At 37.6% G+C, this 17,028-nt stretch overlaps 2 protein-coding genes across 2 annotated transcripts; both read left to right on the forward strand.

Moving 5' to 3' along the window:
- The first annotated feature begins 6,819 nt into the window (after nucleotides 1-6,819).
- On the forward strand, nucleotides 6,820-7,647 carry LOC115634337 (trypsin alpha-like). Its single transcript, XM_030532029.1, has one exon. The coding sequence runs from the start codon at nucleotides 6,843-6,845 to the stop codon at nucleotides 7,611-7,613; it is 771 nt and encodes a 256-aa protein (XP_030387889.1). The 5' UTR covers nucleotides 6,820-6,842; the 3' UTR covers nucleotides 7,614-7,647.
- An 8,457-nt stretch (nucleotides 7,648-16,104) lies between these two features.
- On the forward strand, nucleotides 16,105-16,915 carry LOC115621184 (trypsin alpha-like). The gene has a single exon (XM_030514762.1). The coding sequence runs from the start codon at nucleotides 16,111-16,113 to the stop codon at nucleotides 16,879-16,881; it is 771 nt and encodes a 256-aa protein (XP_030370622.1). The 5' UTR covers nucleotides 16,105-16,110; the 3' UTR covers nucleotides 16,882-16,915.
- Nucleotides 16,916-17,028: the final 113 nt, after the last annotated feature.

Below are 17,028 nucleotides of genomic sequence, written 5' to 3' on the forward strand. Positions count from 1 at the left end.
AAAATATTGTGTTTGTTTTAGTCACTAGCTGTTCCCGATATGCTCAGCTACATCCAGACCGAATAAAATAAACTGAGCAGGTTTCGCTATATAGTATATACATTTTTCATTTAAAGCATTTCGGTTGATTTTCTTCCTAATATAAGCATATTTTTCTATGGAAAGTTAGTTTTTTAAGCATCGATGCATCGATGTTTTTTTCGATGCATCTACTATGCATCGATTTTTATACCCTGTACCCAAAGGGTGAAAGGGTATAATAGTTTCGTGCGAATGTATGTAACATAGAGAAGGAGGCGTGGCAGACCCCCAAATGTAAATATATTAATGATCAGGCTGACAAGTCGAGTCGATATAGCCATGTCCGTCTGTCTGTATGAGCGCAAGGAACTCAGGAAGTACAAGAGCTAGAATAACCAAAACTTGGTATCGAGGTTCCCCTAAGTCCTAGACAGGTCAAGTTTATTTTTTTATTCTGATACACCCCCCACTCCCCCGCTATTCGTGTTTTTGTGTATAAATTCCGTAATTCTTGGAGTTTTTAAATTAATTTTGGTATGTACATCCAGCTAGTACTAATGTGTCCGTGTGTCACGTTTCATCATGGTAGGTCAATTCTGATGAAAGTTATAGCCATAAATAAAATCGCTGCTCATGTTGTTGTTGCTGCTTTGGTTCAACTGTGTGCTGCATACATACACTCATATAAGCACGAATAGGCACGTGATGTAAATGTATGCTGTTAAAACTGAACAAAAACATGTCTTCTAATTTACTTTAATTACTTAATTAATTAATTCATTTTTTTAATAATTTAATTTTTTCTTGCTCTCTCTTGTTCATTTATATATCCCCAGCCAGCAGTGTGTCTACGCAAAACTCATCGAAGTATAAATTCCAGCCCAGCCTTATAGATACAATTCGTTACTATAAAATGGAACATTGGGTTACATTTTAGGCTGTGCAGAGCGGGAACTCCATATCCAAATGCCTTAAATGGATGGTCCACTTTTGTTCTAATAACACAAAAATTGTTTATTTTTTTGTCTTTTGATACTGTTTTGTGCACATGCGCGGCCGCTATTCTAACAATAGCTGAGAATAGCTTCCTGCGTTGGCTTCATATGCACATGCGTGGCCCATGCGTAGCTCATGATACGGCCAAGTGCGTGTGACATTGACAGAACGATGAACTTCAGCGCTATGGAGTATATATGAACACCATCAGATACTTAATTTCACAAAATATTATAATAAACTTTAAAACTACTATCGTTTAGAGTAATTTCATTTATATACCACCATTGCCCAACGTTGCTTACAAGCAACAAGATCTTAAATGTAGGCCAGTAACTAAGTATTTGGACATATACAGCGCTTTAAAATTTGTTTCGATATACTTGTACATTTATTATATTAACAGCACATTTTCTGTACAATTATTAATTCTAGAAGATGTCTGGGCCACTAAAACACAAATCAAATTGTTAGGTTTGTCATTCAAGACTTGAATATGTTAATCTGTTTTATATTCCACTCCACGTTATCAGGTTAAAATGAATCAAAACACTTTATCAACGGTGCCCGCTCCTTAAGAGGATTATTTTTATGATAACTGAGGCGGGAATGTATACTTGTTTAGCTGCTAAAATTATTTTTATAAAAACAACAAAAAAGTGCGCCTAAGTGCTACGTACTACGTACTTGTATTTACCGCACAAAAGCCCGATATAATGTGAATGTGTAGTCTATCAGTTCGATTTCCGACGTTACGTCGCTGCGAACACTTCAACTAAAATTGAACAAAAGTGGAGCACGCGTCTCTGATTACCTGATAAAATACTATTCTAAAGAATTAGGAGCTCATGCCTCGTGCAAATAATAATACTTTAAGTCTTTGAATATTCAATTTTATTGAGCAAAAGCCTTGAACTTAGATCGAAATTGTAATGTTAATCAGTCAAGAGCATGGTGCTCGCAGGACGTTCATTGCATGTCACAACTGGACCAAATTGAAATGGGACCCAAAGGGTCCCAGTTTTCACATAAAACAAGAGAGAACGCTACAGTCGAACACGCCAGATAGTAAAATATGTACCCTGTACATTGGAGTGAAATTCTTTCACTAATAACTTTTCTTACGATTTAATTGAGATTTTAAACAAAAGTAGAAAGTTTGGTTTATGTTGCTGTGGGGTCTGCCACGCCTCCTTGTGCCTGTTACATTTATCACCTCCTGGAAATATAATAATATAAGTACTCCTGTACATTTCATGTATACAAATTTTTGATATATTTTATATCTCTTGGTATTCGAACTCACGTAAAGCGTATATAACTGTACATTTACATATATACGCTGTCCATGCAGTACACAGTTGAGCCAACAGCAGCGGTAACAACAACAGCTGTTGGCAGCGCTTGGGCAGATATTACATTTATGGCTATAACTTCCAAATTGACTTATCACACCTATCACTAATGTATTTGCCAAATTTGAGTCATGACAGTTATACGAGCAGACCCATTGCCCAATTGCTGGAAAATATCCGGTTAATTTGCGACTGTTTAAAGGTGTTTAGAAGTCGCAATATCACTTTTAATAGTTTTTATACTCTGTACATGAAATGTACAAGAGTATATTAGGTTTGCGCGAGCTCAAAAATGTAACAGGCAGAAGGAGGCATGGCAGACCCCACAAAGTATATATATTCTTGACCAGCGTGACAAGACGAGCCGAGCTGCCCGCAGCTGTTGATGCTGGTGCTTTGGTTGACTGCAAACATGCTCACACAGACACGAATAGACGCGCATAGACATATGTACATACAATTGCTTTGTAAATGTGCAATTATACAGCCTTTTCGTGAGTTAGAATACCAAGAGAGGTAAAATCGAACAAAATTTTTTTTTAATTCTCGTAGTTTTTATACCCTGTACCCAAAGGGTACAACGGTATATTAGTTTTGTGCGGGTGTACATGTAACACACAGAAGGAGGCGTGGTAGACCCCACAAAGTAATATATTCTTGATCAGCATGACAAGCCAAGTCGATATAGCCATGTCCGCCTGTCCATCTGTCTGTCCGTCTGTCTGTATGAACGCAAGGATCTCAGAAAGTATTAGAGCTAGAATAACTAAAAGAAAGGACGAGTTTGTTCATTTTTAATTTATTTATTTTTTTGTGGGGTGGTACAAGGTATTTAAGAGTTGAGCCTGCTCGACTTTAGCATTCCTTTCTTGTTTTAATTTCTATAATTATTCTAAACATATGTACAGAGTATTTAAAAGTCGGGACACCGGACTTTAGCTTTTTTACTTGCCCGTTCTTCATTTGTACCACCATTATTATGCGTAAAGTAAAAAAATCATATCATTATCAGATTAACTAACAGTAGTCAGTAATCAAGATCTGTTGACGCGCTTCAAAAAGTCATTGCTCGGCGTCTATGAAATGAACTGTCAGCGCTAGCGATACTAACATTTTAAGTGAAATCGACCAAAAACGGAGCACGTACCTCAGATAACCTGTTAAAATATTCCGCTTAAGAATGGACAAACATTGAAAATAAAACTTCATTGAGTATCAACCTTCGCTTCCGGTTTAGATCGAGATTGCAGCCTTATACGGTACTTGACTTGATCTGAGAGTCACATATTCCAGGACGCTGAAGACAGAGCGGAGAAGAACAATTAGCACGCGCGTACAAAGCCTGAACTTTTGATTCTTTTTATACTCTGTACATGAAATGTACTATATACTTGTATTAGGTTTGCGCGAGCTAAAAAAATGTAACAAATATATATATATTTTTGATCAGCATGACAAGACGAGTCGATCTAGCCCTATCTGGCTGTCTGTCCGTATGAACACCTGGATCTCGCCTGGACTATAAGAGCTAGAGTCACCAATTTTTAGCCAATGTATACGTATGTATACATATACTATATATATGAGAACTTTCCGCTTTCTATATGAATGAGTACTTTCGCAAATAAGCGGAAAGTCGCAAAGGTAGACGATCTGTCTCTTTCTGTCATATGTCAAGATAGCACACCACAAACTACTGTATCAAATTTCATTTGTAATGATTATCTCTAACAAGATTGGAATTCTAAAGTCGGGCGGGCCAAATTCTTACATAGCCTTTACCCACTTAAAAAAAAAAAACAAGTCGAGAAACTAAAGTCGGGTGTCCTGACTTTGAAATACTCTGTACATATGTGTAGAATAATTATAGAAATTAAAACAAGAGAGAACGCTACAGTCGAGCAGTGGAATAGCCTGTACTCACCCCCACAAAAAAATACATTTTTTTTTAATTTTTAAAATTATAATTATAAAAATTTAAAAATTTGAGGGTCTTGCATTCCTCCTTTTGTGTATTACATACATTCGCACTAAACTAGTATACTCCTTTACCCTTTTGGTACAGGGTATATCAATTTGTACAAAATTACACTTTGTCAATTGCAACCGAATGGACCAAAATTTCTATTACAATGAATTCAACTTAAATTCCTAACTTAACGCCAAAGAGAAATCTTCCTCCACGACAATGTCTTAACTTCGCGCCCAATGACTTATTTTTAGGGCAATACTCGTATATCCAAAGATATTTAAGCCTTTGAAAGGAGTTTTTTGGGGTTACTGTCTCTGAATGAAAGAAGTTCTGCGAATATTGGTTTAACAAATGCAAAAGAGTAGTGAAGAATATTTTGAAAAACAATTCGACTTTTTTCGATTAAATATCTTTGTTTTGTTTCTCTTTTCCCGACACATAAATAGCCGCCATAATGTTTATACTCTGTACATGAAATGTACAAGAGTATATTAGGTTTGAAAAATGTAACAGGCAGAAGGAGGCGTGGCAGACCCCACAAAGTATATATATTATTGATCAGCGTGACAAGACGAGTCGATCTAGCCCTGTCTGTCTGTCCGTCTGTCCGTCGAATTTTCCATTCGTATATTCGCCTATATCTCGGAGACTATGAGACCTAGGAACACCAAATTTTAGTCCCAGATGCCTTATGTGAATACGCAGAAAATGTATATTTTTGAATTTCCCTCTCTCCCCCCTCTACCCCGCAAATCGTAACTCCCGTAATTCTTGGAATTTCAAACTAAAATTTTGGAAATACCCCCAGTTGGTTATTATATGTCCGTATACCAAGTTTCACTATGATAGACCGATTTAACAAGAAGTTATAGCCATAAATATATTTGCTGCTGCAGCGCTGCCCGCGGCTGTTGTTGATGTTGTTGTTTGGTTGACTGCGAAAATGCTTACACAGACACGAATAGATGCGCATAGGCATACGTACACTCACACAGACGCAATTGCTATGTAAATGTGCAATTATAAACCCTTTACGTGAGTTCGAATACCGAGAGAGGTAAAATCGATCAAATTTTGTTTTTTTTAATTTTCTTAATTTTTTTATTTTCTATAATTATTGTAAACATATGTACAGAGTATTTCAAAGTCGGGACACCCGACTTTAGCTTTTTTACTTGTTTTTTTTTATTTTTTTTTTTTATTTTCTATAATTATTGTAAACATATGTACAGAGTATTTCAAAGTCGGGACACCCGACCTTAGCTTTTTTACTTGTTTAAGAATGAGAATGATGAGTTATGAAGGCGGAAAACACAAATTCGCCCAAGATGGGAATGTAGATTAAAATCCAATAATCCGCTTGCTTACTATGATTCAATTTGGAATCAAAAATTAGGGCCTTCCACTATCGGTATACGTTGGACATACTAGTACATTATCAACCGGAAAGGCACATACGTATGTAAATACAAGTAGTCATGGTTAGCCGTAAGCTCATAAACTTATATTTAGACCAATTGGGGTGGAAGTTAGTGGTAAGCTAATATTCGCTTAAATTCCCAAAACATACATACATATATATACATACATATGTATACAGAAATGCTAAAATGTTTTCTTCTGACACTTATTCATTCTAAAATCCTTGCGTTGATACACACAGACCGGCGGTCAGACGGATGGCCGAATGTTATATCGACTAGTCTTTTCATTCATATCAAGAATATACATACATATATTCATTTGTATGTTCGTACATTCGCACTGAATTATCATACCCTTTGGTTACAGGGTATAAATATTAAATTATATCTATTAGGCTTATAATTATTGAAATAGAAAAAAAGATTACGTCATTACGGGTACTTGTAAAAAGGAAATAAATAATACATATGTAGTATATGAGGTTGGGGGAAACTAAATCTATTTGTATACCCTGTAGCCGAAGAGAAAATGGTATTTAAGGCTTGTCAAAAATATAAAACAGGGAATAGAAAGCATCTCCGATACCATATATATATATATATATATATATATATATATATATATATATATATATATATATATATATATAAATATATATATAAATATATATATATATATATATATATATATTCTTAATCATCGTCCTACCGTCCTACCGATGAACGCCTAGACTTTGAAAACGGCTTCTGTGGGCTCTTCTAGTCCCTAGCCAACACGAGTTTATTCTACTGTCAAAAGTTTCAGAGACACGTAATTCATATTTAATTATTTCATACATCCAAGTGAACCGATTTAGAAAATTTATATATTAGCGATACAATTTGACAACAAAGGCGAAAGTTTGTTTGGCTATAGGGTATTTCACTGTCGGGCTTGCTCGATGGTAGCATTCTACTATCTTGTTTTTATTTAATCAACTTTAATGCTACAATTCAAAAATGGACTGTAGGCTAAGACGAACCTCTTACTATAAAAGGGGCGACATTTAACTTGAATTTCATTGTAGTCACACAATGTTGAAGTTTGTGGTATTGTTGTCGTTCGCTGCTTGCGCCTTCGGTGCTGCCATTCCTGAGGGCATGCTGCCCCAGTTGGATGGTCGTATTGTTGGCGGCTCCTCCACCACCATCAGCTCGTTCCCGTGGCAGATCTCTCTGCAGCGCAGTGGCTCTCACTCCTGCGGTGGCTCTATCTACAACTCCAAGATCATTGTGACTGCTGCCCATTGTCTGCAAAGTGTATCCGCTTCATCCCTGAAGGTGCGCGCTGGTTCCACCTATTGGAACTCTGGCGGTACCCTCGTCGCTGTTGCTGCATTCAAGAACCACGAAGGCTACAACGCCAACACCATGGTCAACGACATTGCTGTCATCCGCCTGAGCTCCGCTCTGAGCTTGAGCTCTACCATCAAGGAAATCGCTCTGGCCACTAGCGCTCCCGCTAATGGCGCCGCCGCTTCTGTGTCTGGCTGGGGCACTCAGGCTTCTGGATCCAGCTCTATCCCTACCACCCTTCAGTATGTCGATGTGAAAATTGTCAGCCAAGCCCAGTGTGCCTCCAGCACCTACAGCTACGGCTCTGAGATCAAGTCCAGCATGATCTGCGCTGCTGCCAGCGGCAAGGATGCTTGCCAAGGTGATTCCGGTGGCCCATTGGTTTCCGGTGGAAAACTGGTCGGTGTCGTATCCTGGGGCTATGGCTGCGCAGCTGCCAAATACCCCGGTGTATATGCCGATGTTGCAGTCCTCCGCTCCTGGGTGGTCAGCGCTGCTGGTTCCGTTTAAGAAGTAACTTCAATAAAAAACATTGCAGAAAGTATTAGAAAGAGCCTTTTGTTCATTTACAACTAACTACTGCTTAACTTTATATTCATAATGTACTAGAGTATTCGGCTTGCGTTGCTGCGCCACTGAATCGTGCTTTTTATAGCCTGTACCCAAAAGGTAAAAGGCTGTACTAGTTTTGTGCGAATGTACGTAACAAGCCAGAAGAAGGCATGGCAGACCCCACAAAGTATATACATATATTGTTGGTCAGGGTGAGAAACCGAATTGATATAGCCATGTCCGTCTGTATGAGCGCAATGATCTCAGAAGAAAAAACAGCTAGAATTACCAAACTTGGCATCCAGGTTCCCCTAAGCCCTATGCAGGTTAAGTTTGTTTTTTTATGATTGTTTGGTTAGGTTCTGCAAAGAAGGACGTTCTCAATTCGACTGTATTTTGTATTGTTACCTCACAACTTTCGACTGGGTGAACTGATGTTGATGGTTCTTTTACCATTTGAAAGCTGGTGCTTCCCGAATGGTCCCATTTCAATTTAGTCCAGTTCTTAAAACATACAAATTGTTCATAGGTTTTGGGTATAATGCGAAGGCACCCGGTAGATGAGATTCAAATTTAAAAGAGATATCATGTAAAATAAAATTTAAATTTCAGTATAAAGCCGTATAAAATACACGACTCCAGCGCACCAGAGGTCAAAAGTCAGAAGAACAAGCTGCAACAAGAATCGCAGTTTAACAAATCAAAACAGAAGATATTCACAGACGAGAATCTTTAGAACAATGTGATGAATGTTTCCGACAAAATATATTGAGAACGAAAACTGCGCGAAAACTGAATAAAGACACATTCAGAGAACGCGACAGATAGAGTCAACAAACGAGCAGCGCAATAACATTCGCCTTGCGTTCGAATATGCACCAGACATTAATTTCTCTGCACACCCTAAGATTGTCTTTGCATATCCATGACGAATTCGTTAGGACATGAAAAGTTCTCAAGTTCTCGCTGTCTCATATGAGCAGCACGTTTGGTAGGTCTACCCATATTCAGACACATTAGTTATTGTGCATGACATACACTAGAAATCAAAAAATAATCAACAATTTTAACAAAATAAAAAAAAAACTTCAAACAATTCTATCACAAATTAATATGCGCTAAGAAGTAAACAAATAATTGTGTATATCTTTTACAATAATGTAGGTAGAATTATTGTTATATTTGGAGTCGGTGTCAGCCAAGGAAACACTACAAAATACCTAGCAATATTAATATGAGAATTCTTAAGAAATTTTTTTTTACATATTAACTTTTATACGAACGACAATATACTGTGACAGAATACCAATACCTAATTAATCCCATTTGCAAATTAATTTTTATACGACAATATACTGTGACGATAAAAGTACCAATACCTAATTAAACCCAAGTCCAAATTAACTTTTATACGACAATACACGTATACCTATGTATATAAGTATGTATGTATATACACATACTGTGACAATATCTGCGACCTTGAAACGACAAAAATACCGATACCTAATTAAACCAAACAAACGAAATTCAATACTACACTATGCTGAGACATAATCTAGCAAACGGTGATACAAAAATATGGCCAATATTTAACACAAGGAATTACCGTAAGAATGACGTTGTAGATATAGTAAGAGAAAAGAATCTGAAATGGTTCGTAAGCAAGTCACTCGTATCGCTTCTTTCTCTTGACTGGCGTGGCGCACGACCGCTGACACCGACTCTAAAAATAACAATAATTCTACCTATGTACATTATTGTAGAAGATATACGCAATTATTTGTTTACTTTTTAGCGCATATTAACTTTTGACAGAATTGCTTGAAGTCGGTTTTTATACTCTGTACATGAAATGTACAGAAGTATATTAGGTTTGCGGGAGCTGAAAAATGTAACAGGCAGAAGGAGACGTGGCACACCTGGATCTCAGAGACTATATAGAGACACCAAATTTTGCACAAAGATGCGTTATGTGTGTATTCTATACGAGTTTGTTTTATTTTTTTGATTTTCCCCCCCACTTCCCCCCTATGGGGGTTTTCCCGATTTTCCATTCGTATAATCGCCTATATCTACTATAAGACTATAAGACCTAGCAACACCAAATTTAGTCCCAGGTGCCTTATGTGAATACGCAGAAAATGTATATTTTGGAATTTCCCTCCCTCCCCCCTCTACCCCGCAAATCGTAACTCCCGTAATTCTTGGAATTCCGAACTAAAATTTTGGAAATACCACTAGTTGGTTATTATGTGTCCGTATGCCAAGTTTCACTATGATAGACCGATTTAACGAGAAGTTATAGTGATAAATATATTTGCTGCTGCAGCGCTGCTCAAGCGCTTCCCGCGGCTGTTGTTGAAGTTGCTGTTTAGTTGACTGCGAAAATGCTTACACAGACACGAATAGATGCGCATAGGCATACATACACTCACAGACGCAATTGCTATGTAAATGTGCAATTATAAACCCTTTACGTGAGTTCGAATACCGAGAGAGGTAAAATCGATCAAATTTTTTTTTTTATTTTCCTAATTTTTTTTATTTTCTATAATTATTGTAAACATATGTACAGAGTATTTCAAAGTCGGGACACCCGACTTTAGCTTTTTTACTTGTTATACTCTGTGCTTTGCACAAACCTAATATACCCTTTTTACCCTACGGGTACAGGGTATAAAAATAAGCTTGACCTGCCTAGGACTCGATACCAAGTTTGGTTATTCTAGCTCTTGTACTTCCTGAGATCCTTGCGCTCATACAGACAGGCGGACAGACGGACGGACATACGGACATGGCTATATCGACTTGTCTTGTCATCCTGATCAATAATATATATACTTTGTGGGGTCTGCCACCCTTTGGGTACAGGCTATAAAAACAGTTTGCTCTGACTGACTCACTGATTAGCAATCAACGCACAGCCCAAACGGTAAGAGCTAGGAAGAAAGAATTTGGACACAAGATCTCTCTCCCAGTGAAAGTAGGCACTAAGAAGGCATTTTGGAAAATTCGAGATCCAAGTGGTGGAAAACGGAAAAATCTACAATTTTCATCCGATTTACTTCAAACTTAGTTTATATACTCTCATAAATCACTCTCATAATACAAGAAAAAATGTATACTTGATTATTTCCTGGAGCCAGAATTATAGGGATATAATATATATAGGACTGCATACTTCTTTTTTCAGGGTTTACCCGTAAAAAAATTGAAACACCTTCAACACCCCACAGCCCAAACTGTAAGAGCTAGGAAATTTGAGCACAAGTATCCCATCAAGTGTGGGAAAATGAGCTCCAAAGTTTGTTTGAAAAATCCGCATTTTTCTACCAATCAACTTCAAATTTGGACTTTAAAGTCTATAAAAGAATGCAAAAAAACTGCATGCTCGGATTTTTGAAATTGGTCTTGGAGCTTAAATTAGTGCGGTTTTAATATTTATTCACTTTTTCAAATTATAATTTCGTGTTAACAATTTTGTCCGATCGATTTCAAATTTTGGTAATGTAATCTACGTAACTAAATCTACAACTTTGCATTCAAGTATTTTCTAATTATAGAAATACTGTTCTCGCTCTGCAGGCAGAGCAAACAACATAAAATGCATATTACGCATCGTGCATTATTTAATCAAAATTATAATTTTGTGCTCGTGTTGCAAATTCCGAGTTCGTGCGTGATCGTATTGACTCAATAAGGCATGAAAGGACACAAATTTGAATTTAAAACAAGAAAGGAATGCTAGGGTCGAGCAGGCTCAACTCTTAAATACCCTGTACCACCCCACAAAAAAGTAATTTAATTAATTTAATTAATTAACTAAATTAATTTAATTAATTAACTAAATTAATTTAATTAATTAACTAAATTAAATATAAACAAGAAAGGAATGCTAAAGTCGAGCAGGCTCAACTCTTAAATACCCTGTACCACCCCACAAAAAAGTAATTAAATTAATTAATTAATTAAATTTAATTAATTAACTGAATTAATTTAATTAATTAACTAAATTAAATATAAAATATTCCATGTATGCATACATACATTTTCATTTACATCAGAATCGTGCCTTATGCCTGTTTGTGTACTTGTACATATGTATGTATGTGTGCATTGGGCCTGGTTATATGGCTATAACTTTCTTTCCGATCATTCTATCATAATGAAACTTGGTATACGGATATATAATCACTAACCTAATGTGACTACCAAAAGTTCAAAATTCCAAGAATTACGGGAGTTATAGAAAATTGTTAATAGGGGGGGGGGGGGGGGGGTGGATCAAAACAAATAAACAAACTCGATCTGCCTAGGGCTTATAGGAACCTTGATACCACTTTTGGTTATCCTAGCTCTTGTACTTACTGAGATCTTTGCGCTCATACAGACAGACGGACAGACAGACGGACATGGCTATATCGGCTCGTCTTGTCATCCTGATCAAAAATATATATACTTTGTGGGGTCTGCCATGCCTCTTTCTGCCTGTTACATACATTCGCACAAAACTAGTATACCATTTCACCCTTTGGGTACAGGGTATAATTAGGATATACTCTTATAATTATTCCCCTTTTCTGCACATAGTCATAGAACGTTGCTTTATCTCTATATATATCAAAAAGTTTGTCCTGACTGACTGATTGATTGGTGATCAACGAAAAACCCAAACGGTAAAAGCTAGGAAGCTGAAATTTGGACTCAAGTATCCTTTCATAGTATCCTTCACAGTGTAAGCGCGCACTTTTGGAAAATTCGAGCTTCAAAGGGGGGAATACGAGCTTAAAAAATATTAGTTATAGTGGTCATGTGTGTGTACGTTTAACGAAATATTTTGGCAAAATGTAACGGACTACTGAAAAATATTTTGTAAAGAACAGAAAATGTTCAATACAATACCTGCAATACCTGCTAGTACTCTAATATTTATTCCAATTTTTTGTTATGTACATATATTTATTTGAAAAGCAAGGGATGTGGAGCACATATCCAAAAAACAACAATGTTAATGTTAGCCACATTTGCATAAAAAAACAAGTAAAAAAGCTAAAGTCGGGTGTCCCGACTTTGAAATACTCTGTACATATGCTTACAATAATTATAGAAAATAAAAAAAATTAAGAAAATAAAAAAAATTCAATGATCGACTTTACCTTTCTCGGTATTCGAACTCACGTAAGGGGTGTATAATTGCACATTTACATAGCAATTGCGTCTGTGTGAGTGTATGTATGCCTATGCGCATCTATTCGTGTCTGTGTAAGCATTTTCGCAGTCAACCAAACAACAACATCAATAACAGCCGCGGGCAGCGCTTGAGCAGCGCTGCAGCAGCAAATATATTTATGGCTATAACTTCTTGTTAAATCGGTCTATCATAGTGAAACTTGGCATACGGACACATAATTACTAACTGGGGGTATTTGCAAAAATTCCAAGAATTACGGGAGTTACGATTTGCGGGGTAGAGGGGGGAGGGAGGGAAATTCCAAAATATACATTTTCTGCGTATTCACACAAGGCACCTTGGACTAAAATTTGGTGTTCCTAGGTCTTATGGTCTCCGAGATATAGGCGATTATACAAATGGAAAATCGGGAAAACCCCCATAGGGGGGAAGTGGGGGGGAAAATCAAAAAAATAAAACAAACTCGTATAGAATACACACATAACGCATCTTTGTGCAAAATTTGGTGTCTCTATCTCTTATAGTCTCTGAGATCCAGGTGTTCATACGGACGGACAGACGGACAGGCGGACAGACGGACAGACAGACAGACAGGGCTAGATCGACTCGTCTTGTCACGCTGATCAAGAATATATATATACTTTGTGGGGTCTGCCACGCCTCCTTCTGCCTGTTACATTTTTCAGCTCCCGCAAACCTAATATACTCTTGTACATTTCATGTACAGAGTATAATTAATATTTTACGAAAAAGTAATATTATGTACATATATCGGTCCTTAAAATTTGACTACCATATACACATGTATACAATCATAAATTAAATATCGACATTCTCCTAATTATTCGATTTACAAAGAAAAATAGTTTGTGGCACATTGCAGCACTTCTTCAAATCTATCATATCTCCTGTTCAACATGGTTTTATTAAGAGACGGTCTACTACGACCAATTTGCTGCAATTTTACTCAGGAAAATGTCCAAATAAAACATGAAATGGTATTGGCTGACCGAAAAGTGAAACTGCGCCAGCTAGCAGAGGCCACAAGGATTAGTACTGAGCATACATGCCATATTTTGCATATGAAAAAGACTTCAGACCAAAAATACGATTGTGGAAACTTTGAAAGTTGGTCCGCAATCGGGGGGACTTTTGGCGTCGATTGGTGACCTTCATCCACTATAACACACCAGAGAGCAGAATGAGTGCCCGGACTGAAGCCAGCACACGTGCTCCGAAACGGCCGAGGCAGGCTAGAAAGGGCTATGGCGTCGGTTTTCTGGGATTGTCGTGGCATACTCTTCGTGGATTATCTCGATTATGTCGCAAATTTTGTTTTGCAAGACAATGTACCGGTACACGAGAGCATCGGAACCATGGCTAAATTCAACGATTTAGGACTCCAAGTGCTTCCCCATACACTTTATTCACCTGATTTGGCTCCCTCGGCCTATTATCTCTTCCCAAGCCTCAAAAGATGGCTCATCAATAAAAAATTAATCTCGCGCGAGGAGATCATCGATGGTGCAGAGGCGTATTTTGAAAACTTTCCGGAAAATTAATTTTCAGAAGGGATCAAATAGATGGAAAATCGTTGAAATAAGTGTATCGACCATTTTTTTCATGCCCAAGGAGGTTACTTTTCACCCCACCGTAAATAAAACAAAGTCAAATAAACTTTGATCTAGAAAATAATATGGACAAATTTAGAGATAACACTTGCAATATCGACTTCTCTAAGCAAATCATGCTCTGCAAGTATATTCAACAAAGTGAGATGATTAAGACGTTCTTGGCCCATCGTGTTCCCTTATTCGTTTTTAATACGTTTTAATGTTAAAAAAGAACGTTCGGCTGCCGTGGCGATCATGAGAGGCAAGTAAATGCGAAAGGCAATGTCTAAGTTTGGGAAACTAGATTCTAAAGAATTATTTAATTTATAAAATTTATTTAGTTTATAAATTTGCTGTTCCAGAGGCTCCAGTTTCTTTCTGTCAATAACAGTAGCCACATCTGTTTTCAGCTGCTCTGCGAACTGCACTAATTCGCCACCATCATATTCGTAAGCACTGACCTACTTGAGGATTTTTCCAAAATCATTTCTCTTGTAATATATTTTAGCTAAAGTTTAAAATCAAAAATATCCAGATGTGCATACCTTAAGCACTTATTTTATAGTAAAGATATTCAAGGAAACACTGAAACTCTCTCTGAAACACTCTGAAACACCTCTTAATCTACCGTCACTAGCTTTCAATAATCTCTAAACATGATCGATATGATAATCGATTCAAAAAAGGTCAGCTATATTCAGTCATAAAATGAATCTATATTTAATAATAAATCTACCAACCACAGTAGATTGGATCGTGACTGAGTTAATAAAATTTAAATAGTTCGCCTGTTTTCTCCAAATACTTATTATTATTATATTATATTATATTAAAATCGCTTAGAAAAGTACAATCTAAGCTACGTAAGCTCGCAAAATAAATGCACACCTATGTAAAACAAATACAATTTGGCGCATTTGGAGCAATTGGGGTGGAAGTTAGTGGTAAGCCAAGCGCCAATATTCACGAAGCTTAGATTCACCAAACATACATACATGCACTGACATAACAATACAGAAATGCTATAATGGTTTATTCTAACACTTATTCTTTCTAAAATCCTTGCGTTGATACGGTTATATCGACTAGTCCTTTCATTCAGATCAAGAATATATATTCTTTTGTGTGTTATGTACATTCGCACTAAACTATCATACCCTTCGGTTACAGGGTATAAAGATCAAATGATATATATTAAGCTTTTAATTATTGAAATAGAAACAAAAGATTACGTTATAACTCGGGTACTCGTAAAAAGGAAATAAATAATACATACTTGTATGTGGTATATGAGGTTGGGGGAAAAGAAATCTATTTGTATACCCTGTAGCCGAAGACTAATAAAACGAAGAGAAAATGGTATTTAAGGCTTGTCAAAAATATGTAACAGGGAATAGAAAGCATCTCCGATCCCATAAAGTAAATATATATATAAATATATATTAGCGATACAATTTGACAACAAAAGCGAAAGTTTGTTTGGCTATAGGGTATTTCACTGTCGGGCTTGCTCGACGGTAGCATTCTACTATCTTGTTTTTACTTAATCAACTTTAATGCTACAATTCGAAAATGGACTGTAGGCTAAGACGAACCTCTTACTATAAAAGGGGCGTACATTTAACTTGAATCTCATTGTAGTCACACAATGTTGAAGTTTGTGGTATTGTTGTCGTTCGCTGCTTGCGCCTTCGGTGCTGCCATTCCTGAGGGCATGCTGCCCCAGTTGGATGGTCGTATTGTTGGCGGCTCCTCCACCACCATCAGCTCGTTCCCGTGGCAGATCTCTCTGCAGCGCAGTGGCTCTCACTCCTGCGGTGGCTCTATCTACAACTCCAAGATCATTGTGACTGCTGCCCATTGTCTGCAAAGTGTATCCGCTTCATCCCTGAAGGTGCGCGCTGGTTCCACCTATTGGAACTCTGGCGGTACCCTCGTCGCTGTTGCTGCATTCAAGAACCACGAAGGCTACAACGCCAACACCATGGTCAACGACATTGCTGTCATCCGCCTGAGCTCCGCTCTGAGCTTGAGCTCTACCATCAAGGAAATCGCTCTGGCCACTAGCGCTCCCGCTAATGGCGCCGCCGCTTCTGTGTCTGGCTGGGGCACTCAGGCTTCTGGATCCAGCTCTATCCCTACCACCCTTCAGTATGTCGATGTGAAAATTGTCAGCCAAGCCCAGTGTGCCTCCAGCACCTACAGCTACGGCTCTGAGATCAAGTCCAGCATGATCTGCGCTGCTGCCAGCGGCAAGGATGCTTGCCAAGGTGATTCCGGTGGCCCATTGGTTTCCGGTGGAAAACTGGTCGGTGTCGTATCCTGGGGCTATGGCTGCGCAGCTGCCAAATACCCCGGTGTATATGCCGATGTTGCAGTCCTCCGCACCTGGGTGGTCAACGCTGCTGGTTCCGTTTAAGAACTAATTTAAATAAAAATCATCGCAGAAAGTATTGGAAAGAGTCTTTTATTCATATACTTGTACATTTGTGAAAAGGCAATTAGATATTATGTGTAGCAATTCAAAATACATATATCAATGGTACTAGCGGATTTTCAAACTAGG

This window comes from Scaptodrosophila lebanonensis, unplaced genomic scaffold (genome assembly GCF_003285725.1).
Source record: "Scaptodrosophila lebanonensis strain 11010-0011.00,11010-0021.00 unplaced genomic scaffold, SlebRS2 tig00000001-arrow-pilon, whole genome shotgun sequence".
Classification (NCBI taxonomy): Eukaryota; Metazoa; Arthropoda; class Insecta; order Diptera; family Drosophilidae; genus Scaptodrosophila; species Scaptodrosophila lebanonensis.

Coding starts and splice junctions, on each gene's coding strand:
- LOC115621184 (XM_030514762.1), top strand. CDS start 16,111: ATGTTGAAGTTTGTGGTATTGTTGTCGTTCGCTGCTTGCGCCTTCGGT.
- LOC115634337 (XM_030532029.1), top strand. CDS start 6,843: ATGTTGAAGTTTGTGGTATTGTTGTCGTTCGCTGCTTGCGCCTTCGGT.